The 16935-nt window shown below is 35.8% G+C and overlaps 2 protein-coding genes across 2 annotated transcripts; both read left to right on the forward strand.

Moving 5' to 3' along the window:
- The first annotated feature begins 8999 nt into the window (after nucleotides 1-8999).
- Nucleotides 9000-12597, forward strand: LOC141587323 (ACT domain-containing protein ACR8-like). The gene is made up of 6 exons (XM_074408776.1): nucleotides 9000-9314; nucleotides 10186-10231; nucleotides 10340-10454; nucleotides 10544-11178; nucleotides 11316-11420; nucleotides 11634-12597. The coding sequence occupies exons 1-6, from the start codon at nucleotides 9247-9249 to the stop codon at nucleotides 11994-11996; spliced, it is 1332 nt and encodes a 443-aa protein (XP_074264877.1). The 5' UTR covers nucleotides 9000-9246; the 3' UTR covers nucleotides 11997-12597.
- Nucleotides 12598-14495: 1898 nt separating this feature from the next.
- LOC141588722 (serine/threonine-protein phosphatase 7 long form homolog) lies at nucleotides 14496-15344 on the forward strand. Its single transcript, XM_074410150.1, has one exon. It carries the CDS (start codon nucleotides 14496-14498, stop codon nucleotides 15342-15344), a length of 849 nt encoding a protein of 282 aa, XP_074266251.1.
- Nucleotides 15345-16935: the final 1591 nt, after the last annotated feature.

Below are 16935 nucleotides of genomic sequence, written 5' to 3' on the forward strand. Positions count from 1 at the left end.
CATCACTTAGCTTCTCAACAACGGGACTCCTTTTCAACACTAAACCTTCCTTCTCGAAAATTACAGAAAGCCATATCCTATATGGAACCACGATATTCTTATCATAATTCCATCTTGAAATTCGACAGCTATCTCATTGATGCGGTGGAACATGAGACAGGGAAGATTAATGGGAATATGTTTGACAATATGATGAATGAGGAGCATGTCGAGGAGAGAGCACCTCCCTCGACTGTTATTGCTAGGTACCAGATTCCTAAAGACAAGATTGAAGATAAATCGAATTGGGGCCGGGAGTTCAAGGGCATAGACATTTGTAGGACCATGTTCCTCGTGAGGTCTAAGAACTTTCATAACCTCGGTAGATGTGACTTCCTCAACCTCACCCCAGTCACGTTTTGGAAAGGTGGTTAGCCCAACATCATTAATCTCTAAATGGGTCGCAAGTTGCTTAATTGTGAGGACAAGGGGTTTTTGATTGATGTAGGCCGAGAGAGTACCAGATGCAACATTAACCTTGATAGTGGCATAAAATTGAATAATCTCGGACAAGTAAATATGGCTATACTTGTCCAAAAGATTTATCCAACCCTGAGCTACCATTGCCTCTTTGAAGTATTTAAAGGCATTGTCCAACCCGCTTTTTTAATGAGCAAAATAGGTCGGGTTTAATAGTTCGTGCCGTCCATAAACAGCTCCGTAGTAACATACTACATCCTATTGTTTTTGGGCTTTGACTTAGGAACTCTTTGAAATCTCTTTGTTAGGGGCTTATGCAGTTATGGAGTTGTGGGTCATGATTTGTTACATACTAGCCTACATAGGCTGCAAAGCCTTATATACTCCCTTATATTGCGATTATATTTTCTTCTAGTAAAAATAGGTATTGCGTTAAAATGAGTAAGATGTAGTAGTTTTGATGGGTGGTAGGGATGGGTATGGATTTCAAACATAAACACACCATGGACCATGGTGGTACTGGTGGCGGGTTGAATAAGTGAATAATTAAACAATGTGTGAAGCGCTAATACTACAAGCAAAGATATACAAATAAAAATCAGTGAAATCCGTCTCATCGTTCAACAGCTCAAATGTGTGAAGCGCCAATACTACAAGCAATGATTCGTGTACTCATTTTACCGTGATCTACCAATATGTTGTTTAATGTTGATTGTTTGCTAAGGCAAGGCACATAGCCACGTAATTAGTATAGTAGGCGAGTAGCTAGACCCCCTATTTCCCTAATAATAATAATAATAACCAACTTTGCCATCATCGTACGTTAATTTTTTTTGTTGATATTTGTATATATGTATCACACTATCAACCACCTTTTTAATTGCACAATAAATTGAAAATCCACGTCTATTACTTACTTATGCATGCAATTATGCTGCTTCTTCTTCTTCTTCTTCTTCTTCTTTAGTTATGATTACAATACAATGGTTGCCCCCAACTTAATTGACGTTACATAGCTCGTGTTAACACATTGTTCATGTATTTAGAGCTGGTAAATAGTGATCTGATACGAATTTGCGTGTTAGGATCGAGATATTTTCAGTTTATTTTGACCCATTTAAGTAATTGGTTTACACAAGCACGACACGAAAGCTGAAAGGGTCGGTTTATGGTTGGGGTCTTACGACTCAAACCTGATACGAATAACCCGTTTAATCTAAATGTGATGAAATCAAGTTAAGTTAATATGTATGTTAACCTACTTAATTAATCCATATGACCTTATAATGTATATACGCGTCGTATAAAGTTAAATCAAACTAAAGAAATATTTAAATGAGATTGTTAAAATCCTGCATTTTAACTAGACTACCGGATAACATTTAAAAAGAAACGTATTGGTTGAATTGAGTAACTAGACTACTGGATAATATTTATGTACGAATTATAATACTTCTTCCGTCTTGGTAATTTATTTATCTATTTCATTTTTTTGGATGTCTTAATTATTTGTTTCCTTTCTAATTTAGGATCATGTTTCTTAGTATTAAGCTATCTTCATCCATTTGTCATACAACAATTATATCTTCAAATCTATTTTATTAATCTTTATTTATATAAAATCAAAGACAAATAAATAACGAATACTACAAAGTATCGATAAGATCTTTGAACGGGCATTCGAGGGGGTCGAGTTTGAAATCGGACGTAAAAAGTCATTATCATGTCTCAGAAATCCGAGTTGTAAAAAACCGGAATATAGAGTGGAGAACTGGAGATAGTTGGTATTAAAATAAAACCCGACAATGCGACATGCAACGTTCATGAAAGGATGTTCTTATCACGTACTTGATATCTCACTAATTAATGCATGCCACTTCCTACTTGCCCTTTCGCTATTAATTCAATGCCACCACCTTCTTCTTCTTCCCATATCTCACACGATGTACGGACTACTCTATTATCCTTCATTCATTTAAGCCAAATTCTTGTTCAAAACCATTTTCGTCTTTTTAAATAGACGACATCTTGTAGTCTAACTAGTTTTACTGCTTAGGGTAACTTACTTTCAAAAAATGGTGATATTTTACTATAAAATGTTCTCAAAATCCCGTCTTTTAGAGAAGATCAAAATGCTCCGTTTTAAGGGAGACCAAGTGACCAACTGTTCATTTAATAGATTTATAATTTTTTCTAGGGTTCTTCTACCAACATTAACGACATCTTCTTTGAGATTACTTTTCACTGTACCCCGTGGTTTTCACTTTTCCCAACTGTACCATCACGTATCAGAGATTACTAATTGTGCCCTTAAACTTAATTAATGACTCCCATCCGTGACTAAACTTGGCTACTCCGTTTGTTTTGGCCGTTAAGTGCTACCATGGCACTTAATATAGCGACGGAATTTCCGTCGCAGAATTTATTATTATTTTAATATAGCGACGGAAATTCCGTCGCAGACCTTCCCGCCATGTCAGAAAATTTGGCAGTCTGGAAAAATATGCTGCAACGGAAAGTCCGTCGCAAGTCCGTCGCACATTTTGAGGTCCGTCGCAGGTTTAAATTTGCTACGGGTTAATCTTCCGTCGCAATGTGTCCGTCGCATCGAAACGTTTTTTTTTTGTAGTGTAAGGAGCGCAATGGTGGATTGCGTCGCATCAGGGGACGCAGTGGCTGGTGTCGACATCGGGTGAAGAGGTACAGATCAGCATCGAAAGAACAGTGTCCGACAGAGAAGTGCGTCGCATCAGTGAGCGACGAGTGTGGCACGGACCCACGGAAGCTGACAGACGTGGGGGCAGCAGAGCAAGGTAGGAGGCAGTTTGGGTTGAGGAATGGGATATAGAGTGAAGAGGTTGGTGAGGGTGAATAAGGTGGGACATTACAAATAATTAAAAGTCGATAAAGCGTGAGTGAGACGATAAATAAGACAAACGTCAATATAATGAAATTAAGCGTATGAATAGTGAATGGTAGAAGGGGTTTAGTAATGCCATATTGGCAGCCAAGTCATGCCATGTTGACACATTAAGCGTGCCATGTTGGCAATTAACGATAACATTTGACGGAAAATTAGAGATTAGTCACGGTTGGGAACCATTAGGTAAGTTTGGGGTACAATTAGTAATCTCTGATACGCGAGGGTACAGTTGGAAAAGTGAAAACCACAGGGGTATAGATGGGAAAAACGACCCATAAATTAAATAGATTCTACAATGTAAAATTGGTACTAAAACTTGAAACACTTGACAATTTAATCTAATGTTTCTCTATTGAAATGAGAGCCTGGCCTTTATATAATGGAAATGTTAGTGTTAAAAATACATACTCCATACTAAAGAAGGAAAATGGCACTCCGTATAAGACACGGTTTTTGAAGTCGGATAATCTTTTTCTTTTTAGGCAGTTTTTGGTTGGTTGATTTATTGATTGTCTCTCATTAATGTAGTGAGAGGCGGTCTCTCAGAAAACTTACTAAATAACAAAATTGACATTCTCTTTATTTCAAAGAGAGATATGTCATTTTATCATTACTCCTTAAATCACTCGTAAAATGAAGGCTATGGTAAAAGCGGAAGAAATGTAGCACTATTTCTTTTTTAGTTCAAATGAGCATACTTATGTCATGGATAAGAATCCAATATCCAACTTTATAGTTATAGTAAGAGAGCTTTTACCAATTAAGCTAACCCTTCTTTTACACACTCTCGCTCATTAGAACGCTATTTGTGAAGGCCGTCTTTTGGACACTATTAGAGTTTATTGTAAAAAATATTTCAAAAATAGATACTTCTACGGAGTAGTATATTATGTACTATTTCTTCATTTATGAAGGGAGGTAGCATGAAATGTGTTCAAGTATGCAATTGGACGATATGGAATTCAAAATATGTGCAAAGACGTGTGACTACGTGGTGGAAGATAGTGCGGTGAAATGGAACTTTAGGTAACTCTTAAATTAATTGCATTTAATTTGTCGGATATACGGATCTAGTACACAAAACCAACAAACTTCCACTATTTCAGCAAACTATTCTTCTACTCAATGGCCTATCATCTTAATAATAAAACGAATTAAATACTCTAGCATTTTATATTAGTATATAAGATAAATCTTATATTTTTTTCCATACTTATATATTTAGCCTTTTTAAACTTAAAACAAATATAAGCGTCTTAAATAAGAATTTGTATTTAATCAAAATGTTGAATTTTATATTAGTTGGTCGGTAATAAAATAATGATGGTTGTAATAGAAGACACTGAGCAACCTAACATGGTTTATGAAATGGCGCATGTGAAAATGTGATGCGTTGGACCAAAGGTTCGTGAGTGGACCCAATATGTAAACTTGTATTACCGCAACTAGGCCCGTTAATGTGGCTATTCTATGAATGTGGTGGACCCATCTAACATCGCTATGGTTGACAATGGTCAGCCTATTAGGGTGGAGTAAACTAGTCTAGTGGTAGGTACGTGATTACATTCAGGAACCAAATCTCATGTTTAGGTGTATGATATTATGAATGCGGTTCGGATTCTTTCCCTTATCTATCTACACAAATTCCCATTATAGACGGACATTATCCGTCTATACGTATAGACGGATACCATTTTCCCTCACAAAATACTCATTTGTCATAAAGTGGGAAGCACATAGAGGGTGCCCCCACCTTGTCCCCCCTACCCATTTTATTAGAGGCCTTTACCCGTCTGTTCGCCCCACCCGTCTATACCAAAACCAATTCATCTATCTATTACTCCCTCTATACCACACCAATGGTAACATGGATCCACTTTTTGTAAGGAGAAAAGTGAGTTCGTTATTATGCAATTTGCAGATTTATGGAAGACTTATTAATGGACCGGATTGTTTTTGGTGATTAAATAAAGGGTCTGGATTAATTTTAGGCACTTCAATCTCCACTTCAATTTTTATACAATCTTGATAAATCTAAACCGTTAATTTAATCTTCAAATCAAATCCTACCCATTAAGTAATGGAAAGGTGGAAGTAATGGAGAGGATCCATATGCTTATAAATAAAAAAATTAACAAGAAAAATTAACAAATGAAGCACAAGTGTGCATGATTTAATAAAACAGAGTATCTTGCTTGTGACCGTCACAAGTTTGTAACCTCTCACAGCTCCCCTCCCACAGTCTCACTTACTTTCTCACTTGCTCCTTGTCAGAGGTCACAAGCTTGTGACAGAATAATGTCGTCACAAATGAAAATTCGTATTAATAAAATGTATATACGGAGTATAAAAGAGTAATTACGAAAAAAAAACATTAACTAAACTAGTCTGGCTACCTTGGTTTTCAAGAGTAATGGTAAAATTATTGGTAGTCTTGAAACAAGACTTTGGTAAGTCTTATAACAAGACTTACTCAAAACTACCAATAATCTACCCTAGTCTTGACAAAGTCTTAAGTTGAGTATTGGAATCCAAGACTCAACTTAAGACTTTTGGTGAGTCTTGATCCCACCTTAAAGAGAAATTAACCAATGAGTGAACCACATGTGTCATTTTTTTTTTTTGAAAAAGTAGAGTTTAAGCTGAGTATGCCGAATAATGTATAAAGTCGGAGCCCTGAGGTGAGTCTAAACAATAAAGAAATAATAAAAGTTAGTAAAAAGCTGATGTAACAGAGTCTTAAAACTTGAGAGAGTCTTACTGATAATCTCACCCTAACCATCTTTATTCTACCTCGGAAAATCTTCCATCCGAGTACCGACTCCTCTCCTAATTTAATACTCCTTTGAGACAATAATATATTACCTAAATAATAGTGCCTTAATTAAGTTGGATTACCGTTTAAGTATAAACCATAAATCCGGAATTATAATGAGGAGTATGAAACATAAAGGCGGAATCCTTGTCACGTGTCTATAATAATCCACCTAAATTACGTATTGTTAGCTGGGGGAAAGGTTCTTAAGAACGTATAAGAATGTGCTTTACACATCACTTATACTACTTTAGTGGTTTTATACCCTAAATCTTATCATAATCTTACTCGCAATTCGCAAATAAAGCCCTAATTTTGGCGTTTTGGTCTCCTACTTCCTTTGCAATGCGTGCCGCAAGCCTTCATGTCGACTCGTCTAATATATACGGAGTACTCCCTTTGTTCTTGTTAATAGTTATTTATGTTTGAATAATTTCCCTTCACATAAAAAGCACAGATAACTATATTTTAATGACTTTTATTTATGAATTCATGCTTAAAAAGTTGCTCCGTATTGTACTCGATATTGGTTTTGTAAAATATTTGATATTTGACAAATAAATGAGTACGTAGGATTGCATTTTTCCAAACCTAGCATGACAAGAACTTAAGAATTAGGCGCCATGTTACATGGATTCTTCCAATTATCGCTAAGAGATACTCCTAATAAATAATAATCAATCTAAAAGAAACATTAACTAACTTAGTTATCTATTGTTACTACAGATGGGTCGTTTAATAATATTGTACCGACCCCATCCCTTAGCTATGCACCTAGGTCGTTTAATAATATTGTTCATGACCTTGCATGTAAGGTTATGACTAGTTAGGTATACCTCTTTTTACCGCTGCCAAAAAAAAAATAAAAAAAAAATCTATTGTTACTAAAGAAGCAGATATACAGGTATCAAACCTTTTATGTCATGACGAATTATTACGAATAAAAATTATTCTACTCGTGCATTTTACTAAAATAAAAAAGATTAAATTATTGTTACTACTCGTAGAATATATTCTTATTAATCCACTAAAAAGAAAATAAACAATTTTATATAACATGAGCCAATTTTATGATCATATATCATTATAAAATGTGTATTTATATATATTCTCTTTAAAGTAAGTGGAAGTGTGGAATAATTACAATATTCATTCAATTTTATTTGTATTTATTTATGTCTCATGAAGGACATGAACCACGCCTCTCGAATCTCAATTAATCCCGGCACACTTGCTCCTTTTTATAACCAAAAAAGAAGAATTTATAGCATGTTACTCCGTAATTACGCTTTTTGGACCAACTTTATATGACCCAAATTTTTTTACCATAGTAACTAAGGTAATTTATGTGTGTGTGATCATCCAGTCAAAGTCAAAGCATTCGTTTCTTTTCAGGACGTTATTTTTGTTCGAATCCTATGTATTCATCGATGATCCTCACAAATCTTTTAAAATAAGGAACGGCGGATGATTTTGTAGTCCATAAGTAACAGAGAAATGGGAGAATCTGGTGTATCATATAATCGTACTCTTGTCACGGATAAGAAAATTAGAATTGATGATTTTCATAAATAACAAATACACAATATAATTTAAATGGTGTATTAAAGTTTCGTCAGGCAAACGGTAAAATATTACTCTACATTGTACATTTGTACCTTATTTTTCTTGAGGAATAAATGAGAATTTTTCATGAGGAACATATATACTCCGTATATAAGAGGACCATAAAAGAAATATAGATAACAAAATGAAAACAGTTTCAACACGGTTACATTTTTATCCCTTAAACAGCATTTTTTTTTTAAGATTTAATTTATGAAAATGAATCTGCCGCTTATGTTTACAATTACACAAAAATGAATCCCATTTAATTCACTAATTCATGGGAAGATACTGAATTTTTGTATTTGAAAAATGTTTCGGGAAGAATCTCTGAAGTAAATGGAGATTTATATTTATAAAGTAATCCTTGATCATAATTTCCGGTATGAATAATCCGCCCAACCCGAAACTTATGGTTAATAGTAAAACATCGATTTTTCTGTTGAGACTTAATCCTATCTTGATAAATTTCCCTAGACATTTTCTTACGAAGCTTTGTTATAGCATCTATAATCGCTTCGATTTTGGAGGACAAACCAAGCAAATAGACATCCACGGGAATTAGTTTATCGACCCCCCGAACATTACTGTAGGAATCGGTACTGAACATCCCCCGGTAATTGTACACGCTCCCATAGCAATAACATATTTAGGGGTTTCATTTTTTACTTTTGCGAACGTAAATTAAAATAAATAAATAAATATAAACACGCTCCCCCCCGGTAATTCTACTAGTTACGTGAATAGTAGAATTACACTAACGAGTAATCTAAATTTTACTAGTTTATATATATTTCTATAATGTCATAAATTTGTATATTTCTTGAAAGAAAGTTTCTCATTAAGGTATTGATAGATTATTTTACAATTTGAAGTAAAAACGGTAACGAAGGCAATATATAGATACATATAATATAAATTATTTACTAATAGGATATAGGATATGATTACATATTCGATGTATAAAAGAGGCACGTGATTATGGAAACATATACCAAAAATAATAAAAAGATTTTGAAAAATCAAGAATATTTAGAGGGAGCGACCGAAAGTCCGAAACCGTCTCCCACATATTTACATTTTATTATTATTTTAAAACGGTAAGTTTCCTTTAAGACGGATCAAGTAGATACCACCAATTTTGTGGGATTGAAATAAGGTTGGTATAAATAGAGATGGTCGGAATAGCTTAAAAGAGGCGTGCTTTACGCATCTCTCCACATTTCTCTTCACAGAAAACGACTCTTTCTCCCTCTTCCGTTCCTCTCCTATAATTAAGCCTTTTCTTTTCCCCCTTTTTTCAAACAAAACCAAAACTCCAATTTTTTTGAAATTTCCGCCGTTTTAACGCAACCCATTTTGCACGATACGACGCCGTTTCTCCCCAGATCTATTTTTTTTCCAAAATTATATCAGGGTATTTCGCAAACTATTACGTTAATTGATGAACATGGAGTGGCCTGCTTGTTTGAATGAATTTGAGAAGCTTCTCTTTCGTTTGGATTCTCCCAGGTTTGTCAATTTTTCCTTTTTTTTTTGTAATAATTTACGTTTTTATTTTTATTAAATATTAAATATGTCTGATTATTACCATAATCTTTGATTTACTTCAATATTTAGACATTTCAGGGCCGGGCTAGCAGCGAGCAAGCAGGGACGCCCTGCTTGCCCGCTGAACAATAAAAATCTCGAAACTATTATTCGCTGTCTGAATTTATTTTGTTGAAATAAGTTTACATTTTTTTTAATTATGTCCGAATATTACCATAATCTTTAATTTACTGCCATCTTTCAACACGGGTGAAATTTTTTATTAAAATTTTGAAATTTTTCGCCCCTTAACAAAAAAATCCTGGTTTTTAACCCCAAAACGGTCTTATAGGATAATTACCGCCAATTAACACAATGGCGGACCTAAAGGGCTAGCTGGAGCACTCGGCCCCTCATAATTTTTTGCCTCCCAACTAATCTCTCCGTCCCAATTATCTGTTTATGTGTGAGATTTAAATTATGGTTACACCAACTCGACTCGACTCCGATTAATTAGAGTGTTAACAGTTAATTAGTTGGTTTGTTGGTTGAATGAAGGCGTTTTGCTTGTTCATTACGCTAATTATTAATTGTAAACAACTCTTTCCTTTGACTTTTTCAAAATAAACCGTCTTTGTCTAATTTGATCACACCGCCCCACTAACTTGGATAATTTCCCTCCTTTCACACCTTCATTCAATTCAATTTTTTTTTAAATTTGAATTTTCAAATTATAGCCCCAATATGAGATTATTGTGCTTCTAGAATGTAACACGGTACGGTATATAATTTCCGTCTATTATGATGACGTAGTATACCGGGTGTATTGACCAAGGTGTGGTCTGTTTTGCAGTGTTGCTATTGATAATGCTGTATGCCCAAATACCACCATTGTCAAGGTATATATATTTACTAATTTGCCCTCTTAGTTTAATTGGATTTTTTGGAAAATAAATTTATAGGGTTTTAGTAAATAATGTTTTGTTAATTATTTTGATAATGTATAGGTTGATAGCGCCAGGAAACATGGGATTTTGTTAGAAGCAGTGCAAGTAATTACAGATCTTAACCTTTCGGTTACGAAAGCTTACATATCATCTGATGGAAGGTGGTTCATGGATGGTGAGTTTTGTTTTTATTCAATATGAGACGGTCTCACAGAAGACTTACGGTTCAGTTAATAATCCTGAATTTTAATTCTTGTTATGCAGTTTTCCATGTAACTGATATTAACGGAAACAAACTGAAAGACGAGAGTTTAATCAGCTACATGGAACAGTCTCTAAGTAGCATCCATTTCATGAGATCATGCTCTTATGAAGGCGTTACTGCGTTGGAGTTAACGGGGACGGATAGGGTAGGCCTGTTATCGGAGGTGTTTGCGGTCTTAGCTGACTTGAATTGCAGTGTGGTGGATGCCAAATTGTGGACGCACAATGGTCGAATTGCATCTCTTATATACATTAAGGATTGTGATTCCGGGTGCCAAATTGAGGATTCACATCGGATTAGGAAAATTGAGTCGAAATTGAGGCCGGTTCTTAAAGGGGACAATGACATTAGGAGTGCCAAGATGAGTGTTTCGATGGCTGTAACTCATACTGAACGAAGACTTCATCAAATGATGTTTGATGATCGTGATTATGAGAGAACCCCATCAATTAGCTCTTTAAAAGATACTCCTGAGGTCTCGGTTCAGAATTGGAATGAGAGGGGTTACTCGGTTGTCAATGTTCAGTGTAAAGATCGGCCTAAGCTCTTATTTGATGCTGTTTGCACCTTGACGGATATGGACTATGTCGTATTTCATGCAACCGTTGATACTCAAGGAAGGCGTGCTTCTCTGGTATACTTTCGCAATCTTTTGCTCATTTTGTACGGAAAATTAATTCTATTTTCCGTTGGCAGTGTCATAATACACTTTATCATGAAACGGGTTATATGACAGGCGTGTTAATATGCATTCTTATGATTCTGTTTCAGGAATTCTACATTAAACACTCAGACGGAACCCCAATTAGTTCAGACGCTGAAAGACAACGCGTTGTTCAATGCCTTCAAGCTGCAATTCAGAGAAGAGCATCCCAGGTATAAATTTTTTGTCATAATTAGTTCTACATTACATTATATATTGGGACACAAACTTGATGTTATTGTCTGCTATTTACTTTTTCCGGAATGTAAAATCTTAAATTCTTAATAACTCTAGTTGACTTCTGTATCTGCTAGCTGTTGTGGTGGTTAGAAATCATTATAACTGACATTATTAACTTTCTTACATTTGGTAATTGGTAATTGCAGGGTGTGAGACTCGAACTATATGCCCTAGATCGCCCATGTTTACTAGCCGATGTAACCAGGACATTCCGTGAGAACGGCCTAAACATAGCAACAGCCGAGATCTCTACCACCGGGGACTCAGCTTGCAACATCTTCTACGTGACAGATGTCGAGGGCTACACCCCAGACACAAAGACAATCGATGGGGTCCGTGAGAAGATCGGGTCAAGTCACTTGAAAGTAAAGGAGTTGCCTTTGATATATCACCAAGAGCCAGAAAGGAATGAACCAGGTGTCGGGGTCGGTGGGGCCATGTTGCTATCTCTTGGGAGTATAGTAAGGAAGAATCTATACCATTTAGGGTTAATTAGATCTCATTCTTAAAGCCAACTCAAAGGCAAATATTTGTTGGGTAGAAAGTGAAAGTGCCTTACCCTCATCTTTATCATCAGCATATACCTTGCTTCTTGTTTAGGTCAACTAGTGCATGCCTTCTGTACATAGTACGAAAACTACGAATTAATTAGTTTTAATTATTATTAGTATTAATTAACTATAAAAATTAGGGCGGTGAAGAAAAGGACCGGACCGGAATCCGGATAGGGACACATTTCATTTGTCAGCGATTGTTGTATTACACGTTCTTGTATCAGACCGTTGTATAGCCAATCTCAGACATGTTCTTATTCAATGATGTCGGAAAAAATAGTAGGTGGGGCCGCATTGGAACGTTTCAAAGGGTGTGGCGTTGAAGAAGAATTCGAAAGAGAAAAAAGAGGGAAAAACTTGGAAGATTTGAGTTTGAAAAAGAGTGGAAAGATGTGGATTTTGTAGGTGAAATTAGGTAATGTGGTGGGGGATGAAGGGAAGAAATTTGGGGTTCATAGATCATGATATATTTTGTAAATAGTCTACGTAAAAGGCGTTCTTTTGTTCAATTGGTTGACCAGTTTATTCCTATAAAATTGACTTGGATTCTTCCAAATGTCGTTTTCTTTGTTTTTTGTTGTTAATTGTTTTGCTGGTTTATTGGTTTAGTGTCGGCAAATGGTGGGTAAAGCGTGCTTATTTTGTGATTCAATGTTAACTACTTTCTTTATGGTCGTCCAATTAGTGTCCCAAGGAGGGTCACGCGGTATTAGTATTAGTACAGTGTGAGATCGTATCGGTGTAACTAATATGAGTTCGTCTCATGAATAGATGTCAACTCGAATTAGTTATGAAAGCGTTACAAACTAACTTAATCTAAATGGAATAAGTTAATTCTAAACAAATTTTAAGGGTATTGATAAATAGGGCTGTATTTAAGAACTAAATTACTTCCAAAGTAAAATTAAATTAGGAATTTATGATATAATTATGCGTAAATTGATGCTATTATTAATGCTTGATTTAAGCTTTTCTTTTTTTTTTGGTACCTTAAATACAGTCCTTAGGTCTGTATTTATCATTTTCCAAAATTTTAAATCCTATTGAGACTACTTTCCCCTTGACATAAAATATATAGTTACTGTAGCGTAAATTGTATTTCAGATTAATTATCAATAATCTAAATGGAATTCCTCAATTACACAATGTTGAAGGTTAACTCAGAAAATTGATAGGAATTTGACAAAAGTATTTATTACCAATGTAGGAATTTATATTCAAATGAATTTACATTATCGAAAGCAGATAAGTTAATCCTTTAATTCCCCATTTCTGGTTATTTATTTGACCTATTATATTTATTCATTTGTTTACCTTTTTTATATTAGAAAATTTCTTTATAGGTAATTTGATTAACCCATTGCATTATTGTTTCACTAGTCATCCATTAACATTTAAACAAAAATAATCTTCTCCTCTCTCATTAGTCTTTGTGACAAAAACAAACGTAAATAAACGACCAGAACGGAAATAATTAATTACCTAATAAGGTCTTAGTTATACGCAGTGGCGAATTTAGGATTTATGGAATGGGGGTGACGGGTGCCAGGGTTTTAAATCTCGGTATCGGTCGTGATCGCGCTGTCACGTAATCGCTCCCGAACCGCTTGTCGCGGACCAAAACCGCTCATCGCGGTCGATTTTTGTTTTACAAGTTTTTTGGCCATATTTTTTATTAAAATGGGTAAAACAACTTTATTAATAGTATGATGAAAATCTCGGTTTTTATGATAAAAAAAGTTAATCAATTGATTTAAATAAAATATTAATAGCGGGAGTAGTGAATTTGTCTCATAATTTATTTCATTGTAATTTCAAAATATGTCATAAAAAAATATATTAATGATAAATTTACGAGTCCGTTTTTGAAATAATGCTCAAAAATAAAAGAATTGTCGTTTTGGGTCGGTTTTAAAAACAATTATCGAAATGGTGTCCACGTAGGCTCGTTTTTGACGAGCCTGTAGGAGGCTTAAACACGCCATACGTATTGGCGTGTTTACTTCAATGAACACGCCATACGTAATGGCGTGTTTATGCAGTCCAAAAAACTAATCAAAGACAGAAGCTGAGAAATATTATCAAAGGAAACACGCCATACGTAATGGCGTGTCTAAGGAAGAAAACACGCCATACGTAATGGCGTGTTTAAGCAGCCCAAATTTCTTACCTGAGTCCAGTAGCTGCAAAATAGAAGACAATAGAACACGCCATACGTAATGGCGTGTCTTAAGAGCCAAACACGCCAATACGTATGGCGTGTTTAAGAGCCAAACACGCCAATATAATTGGCCCTTGTTAATAACTGAACTCTTAGGCAAAACACCGGGTAGTGAAGACCTTAAGGGGGCTTCTTTGAGGATTGGTTGGTTGTTAGAAAAATTTAGTGGTCTTCCGGAAGATGCAAATGAAGATGTTCTACATCAATATGTGAGGGCATATTTGCTTATCTTAATGGCAACTATCATGTTTCCGGATAAGAGTGGTAATGACATACAAGTTATTTATTTGCCTTTGTTGAGGGATTTGAGTAACTTAGATAACTACTCTTGGGGAAGTGCCGTACTTGCTACTTTGTATCGCAATTTATGTAGAGCAAGCAACGTAAAGTCCAAAGACATTGGAGGTCCCCTTGTTCTATTGCAATTGTGGGCATGGGAGAGGATTAGTATTGGTCGACCTACACTCACGAGACCCGTTAATGCTACCCATCATGGACCAAACCCATTAGGTTCACAACATCAAATCAGGATTGACTCATTGGGTCGTAGGTGGGCAAGTGTGATTCGTAAGAGGCCGAAAGGGGTGACCACACTAATTGGGTATAGGGATGCTTTTGATTCAATGCGACATGATCAGTTTACATGGCAACCTTACACCCGACAGATTTTGTCTTTTTTGCCCCCGTTTTGTTATGATGACTCCGACGATTGGACAGTGATGGCCCCTATGATTTGTTTCGACATTGTTGAGTGGCATTTTCCAAATAGGGTAGCTCGTCAATTTGGGTGGAAACAAATTATCCCGTTAAACTCTGATACCGAACCAAAATTGCACAAAGTAGACAAAAGGGGTGCCTCTTCACGGAATTGGATTGAAAAACATCAACCCTACATAGCAAATTGGGTTAGGAGGGGTGATTTTCGGTTTCGTGGTGAAGAGGATGATATTGAAATGAACTACTTCGACCCCTACATGGTTTGGTACCGGGATCGCACTAATCTTCGCTTGAACCCTTTTCCCCCACAAGCTACTTATCAAGCACCCTTTGGAGCCACAGAATATCTTGTAAGTACACTTTAATATACTTGTCTTAAAATTCTTAACCAATATATCATAAAATGTCATTAGCTTATACTACTTATTTTGTTTTAGGCGCAAGGTTTTTCAATGTCCATAATAATGTGATACGGAGCTTCGACAAATGCCTCTTGAGGTGCCTCCACATTTCCGGACAATGGTTTCACACCTACGGGACTACTCCACTCAATCGCTTGAACATGTAGGCTATTCCCATCTCCTTCAACCAACCGTAGAACCAAGGCAAGAAAGTTCACCAATGGTTCAAGAGTCCCTCAACTCAATGAATGTGGATGATGATGCACCATTGGTTCAATACACAAGGAGGGGTAGACGCTCTAAGTCATCCATGCCGGCTAGACACTCTATGTCTTCCATGCCTTCCATGTCTTCAATGCCGGCCATGTCTTCAATGCCTTCCATGTCTTCAATGTCACCCGTCAATGAAGAAGCCGTCAATGAAGAAGGTACCCCGGAGCCTAAGAAAGGGTTTTGGAATCGCCTTCGACGAAAAACCAAGAAGAAGACTTGAGGATATGATGTAATAGTTAGAAGATTAATGGTTTGTTTGACATTTTAGATGGTTAATTTCTTTGACATTTTAGTTGTAAAACTTAGATTTTAATCCCCTTGTGCGAAACATATGTGTTGTGTAAACTCGGTTTTTATTTATAATAGGCAATGGTTTGTGTTGTCCTTTGCATTGTTGAGCATTGTTGAGCATTGTTGAGTTTGGTTTTCTGTTTTGGCAAAGGAAAGATACGGACGAAGGGAATTTGTGCAGCAATGAAAAAAAAAAAATAAAACTGGCTAAACACGCCATACGTATTGGCGTGTTTCAAGAGGAAGACACGCCATTACGTATGGCGTGTTCTATTTTCTTCTATTTTGCAGCTACTGGACTCAGGTAAGAAAATTAGGCTGCTTAAACACGCCATTACGTATGGCGTGTTTTCTTCCTTAGACACGCCATTACGTATGGCGTGTTTCCTTTGATAATATTTCTCAGCTTCTGTCTTTGATTAGTTTTTTGGACTGCATAAACACGCCATTACGTATGGCGTGTTTAAGCCTCCTACAGGCTCGTCAAAAACGAGCCTACGTGGACACCATTTCGATAATTGTTTTCAAAACCGACCCAAAACGACAATTCTTTTATTTTTGAGCATTATTTCAAAAACGGACTCTAAATTTACGAGTTATGAAATTTTAAATAATTTTATGTAATTAAAAATAAATTTTAATGCTAAATAATAGTAGCCCTACAAAGCCGAATACTAGTTTATAAGTCAAAAACGAACATGGTGTCATGTTAATCAGCCAAACACGAAGGATTTGTTGTCATTGTTATAGTGAGAGAGCACTACTTACACTAGAAAAATTAGATGATGACATTTTCTTAAGTGATGGAACAGTATGATGTTGGCTGGAAATTTGATTCATTCAATTCTTCATCTATATATGTTGGTGATTTATTGGTGTCACGTTCTATCACCCAAGCAAGCGATGTTACCCAAACACATAACACTATGGCCAAAGTTGAACAAACCCAAGGGGCCAAATATTTGTAAACGACCTGTCATAGTAAAACTTG

This window comes from Silene latifolia, chromosome 6 (genome assembly GCF_048544455.1).
Source record: "Silene latifolia isolate original U9 population chromosome 6, ASM4854445v1, whole genome shotgun sequence".
Lineage (NCBI taxonomy): Eukaryota > Viridiplantae > Streptophyta > Magnoliopsida > Caryophyllales > Caryophyllaceae > Silene > Silene latifolia.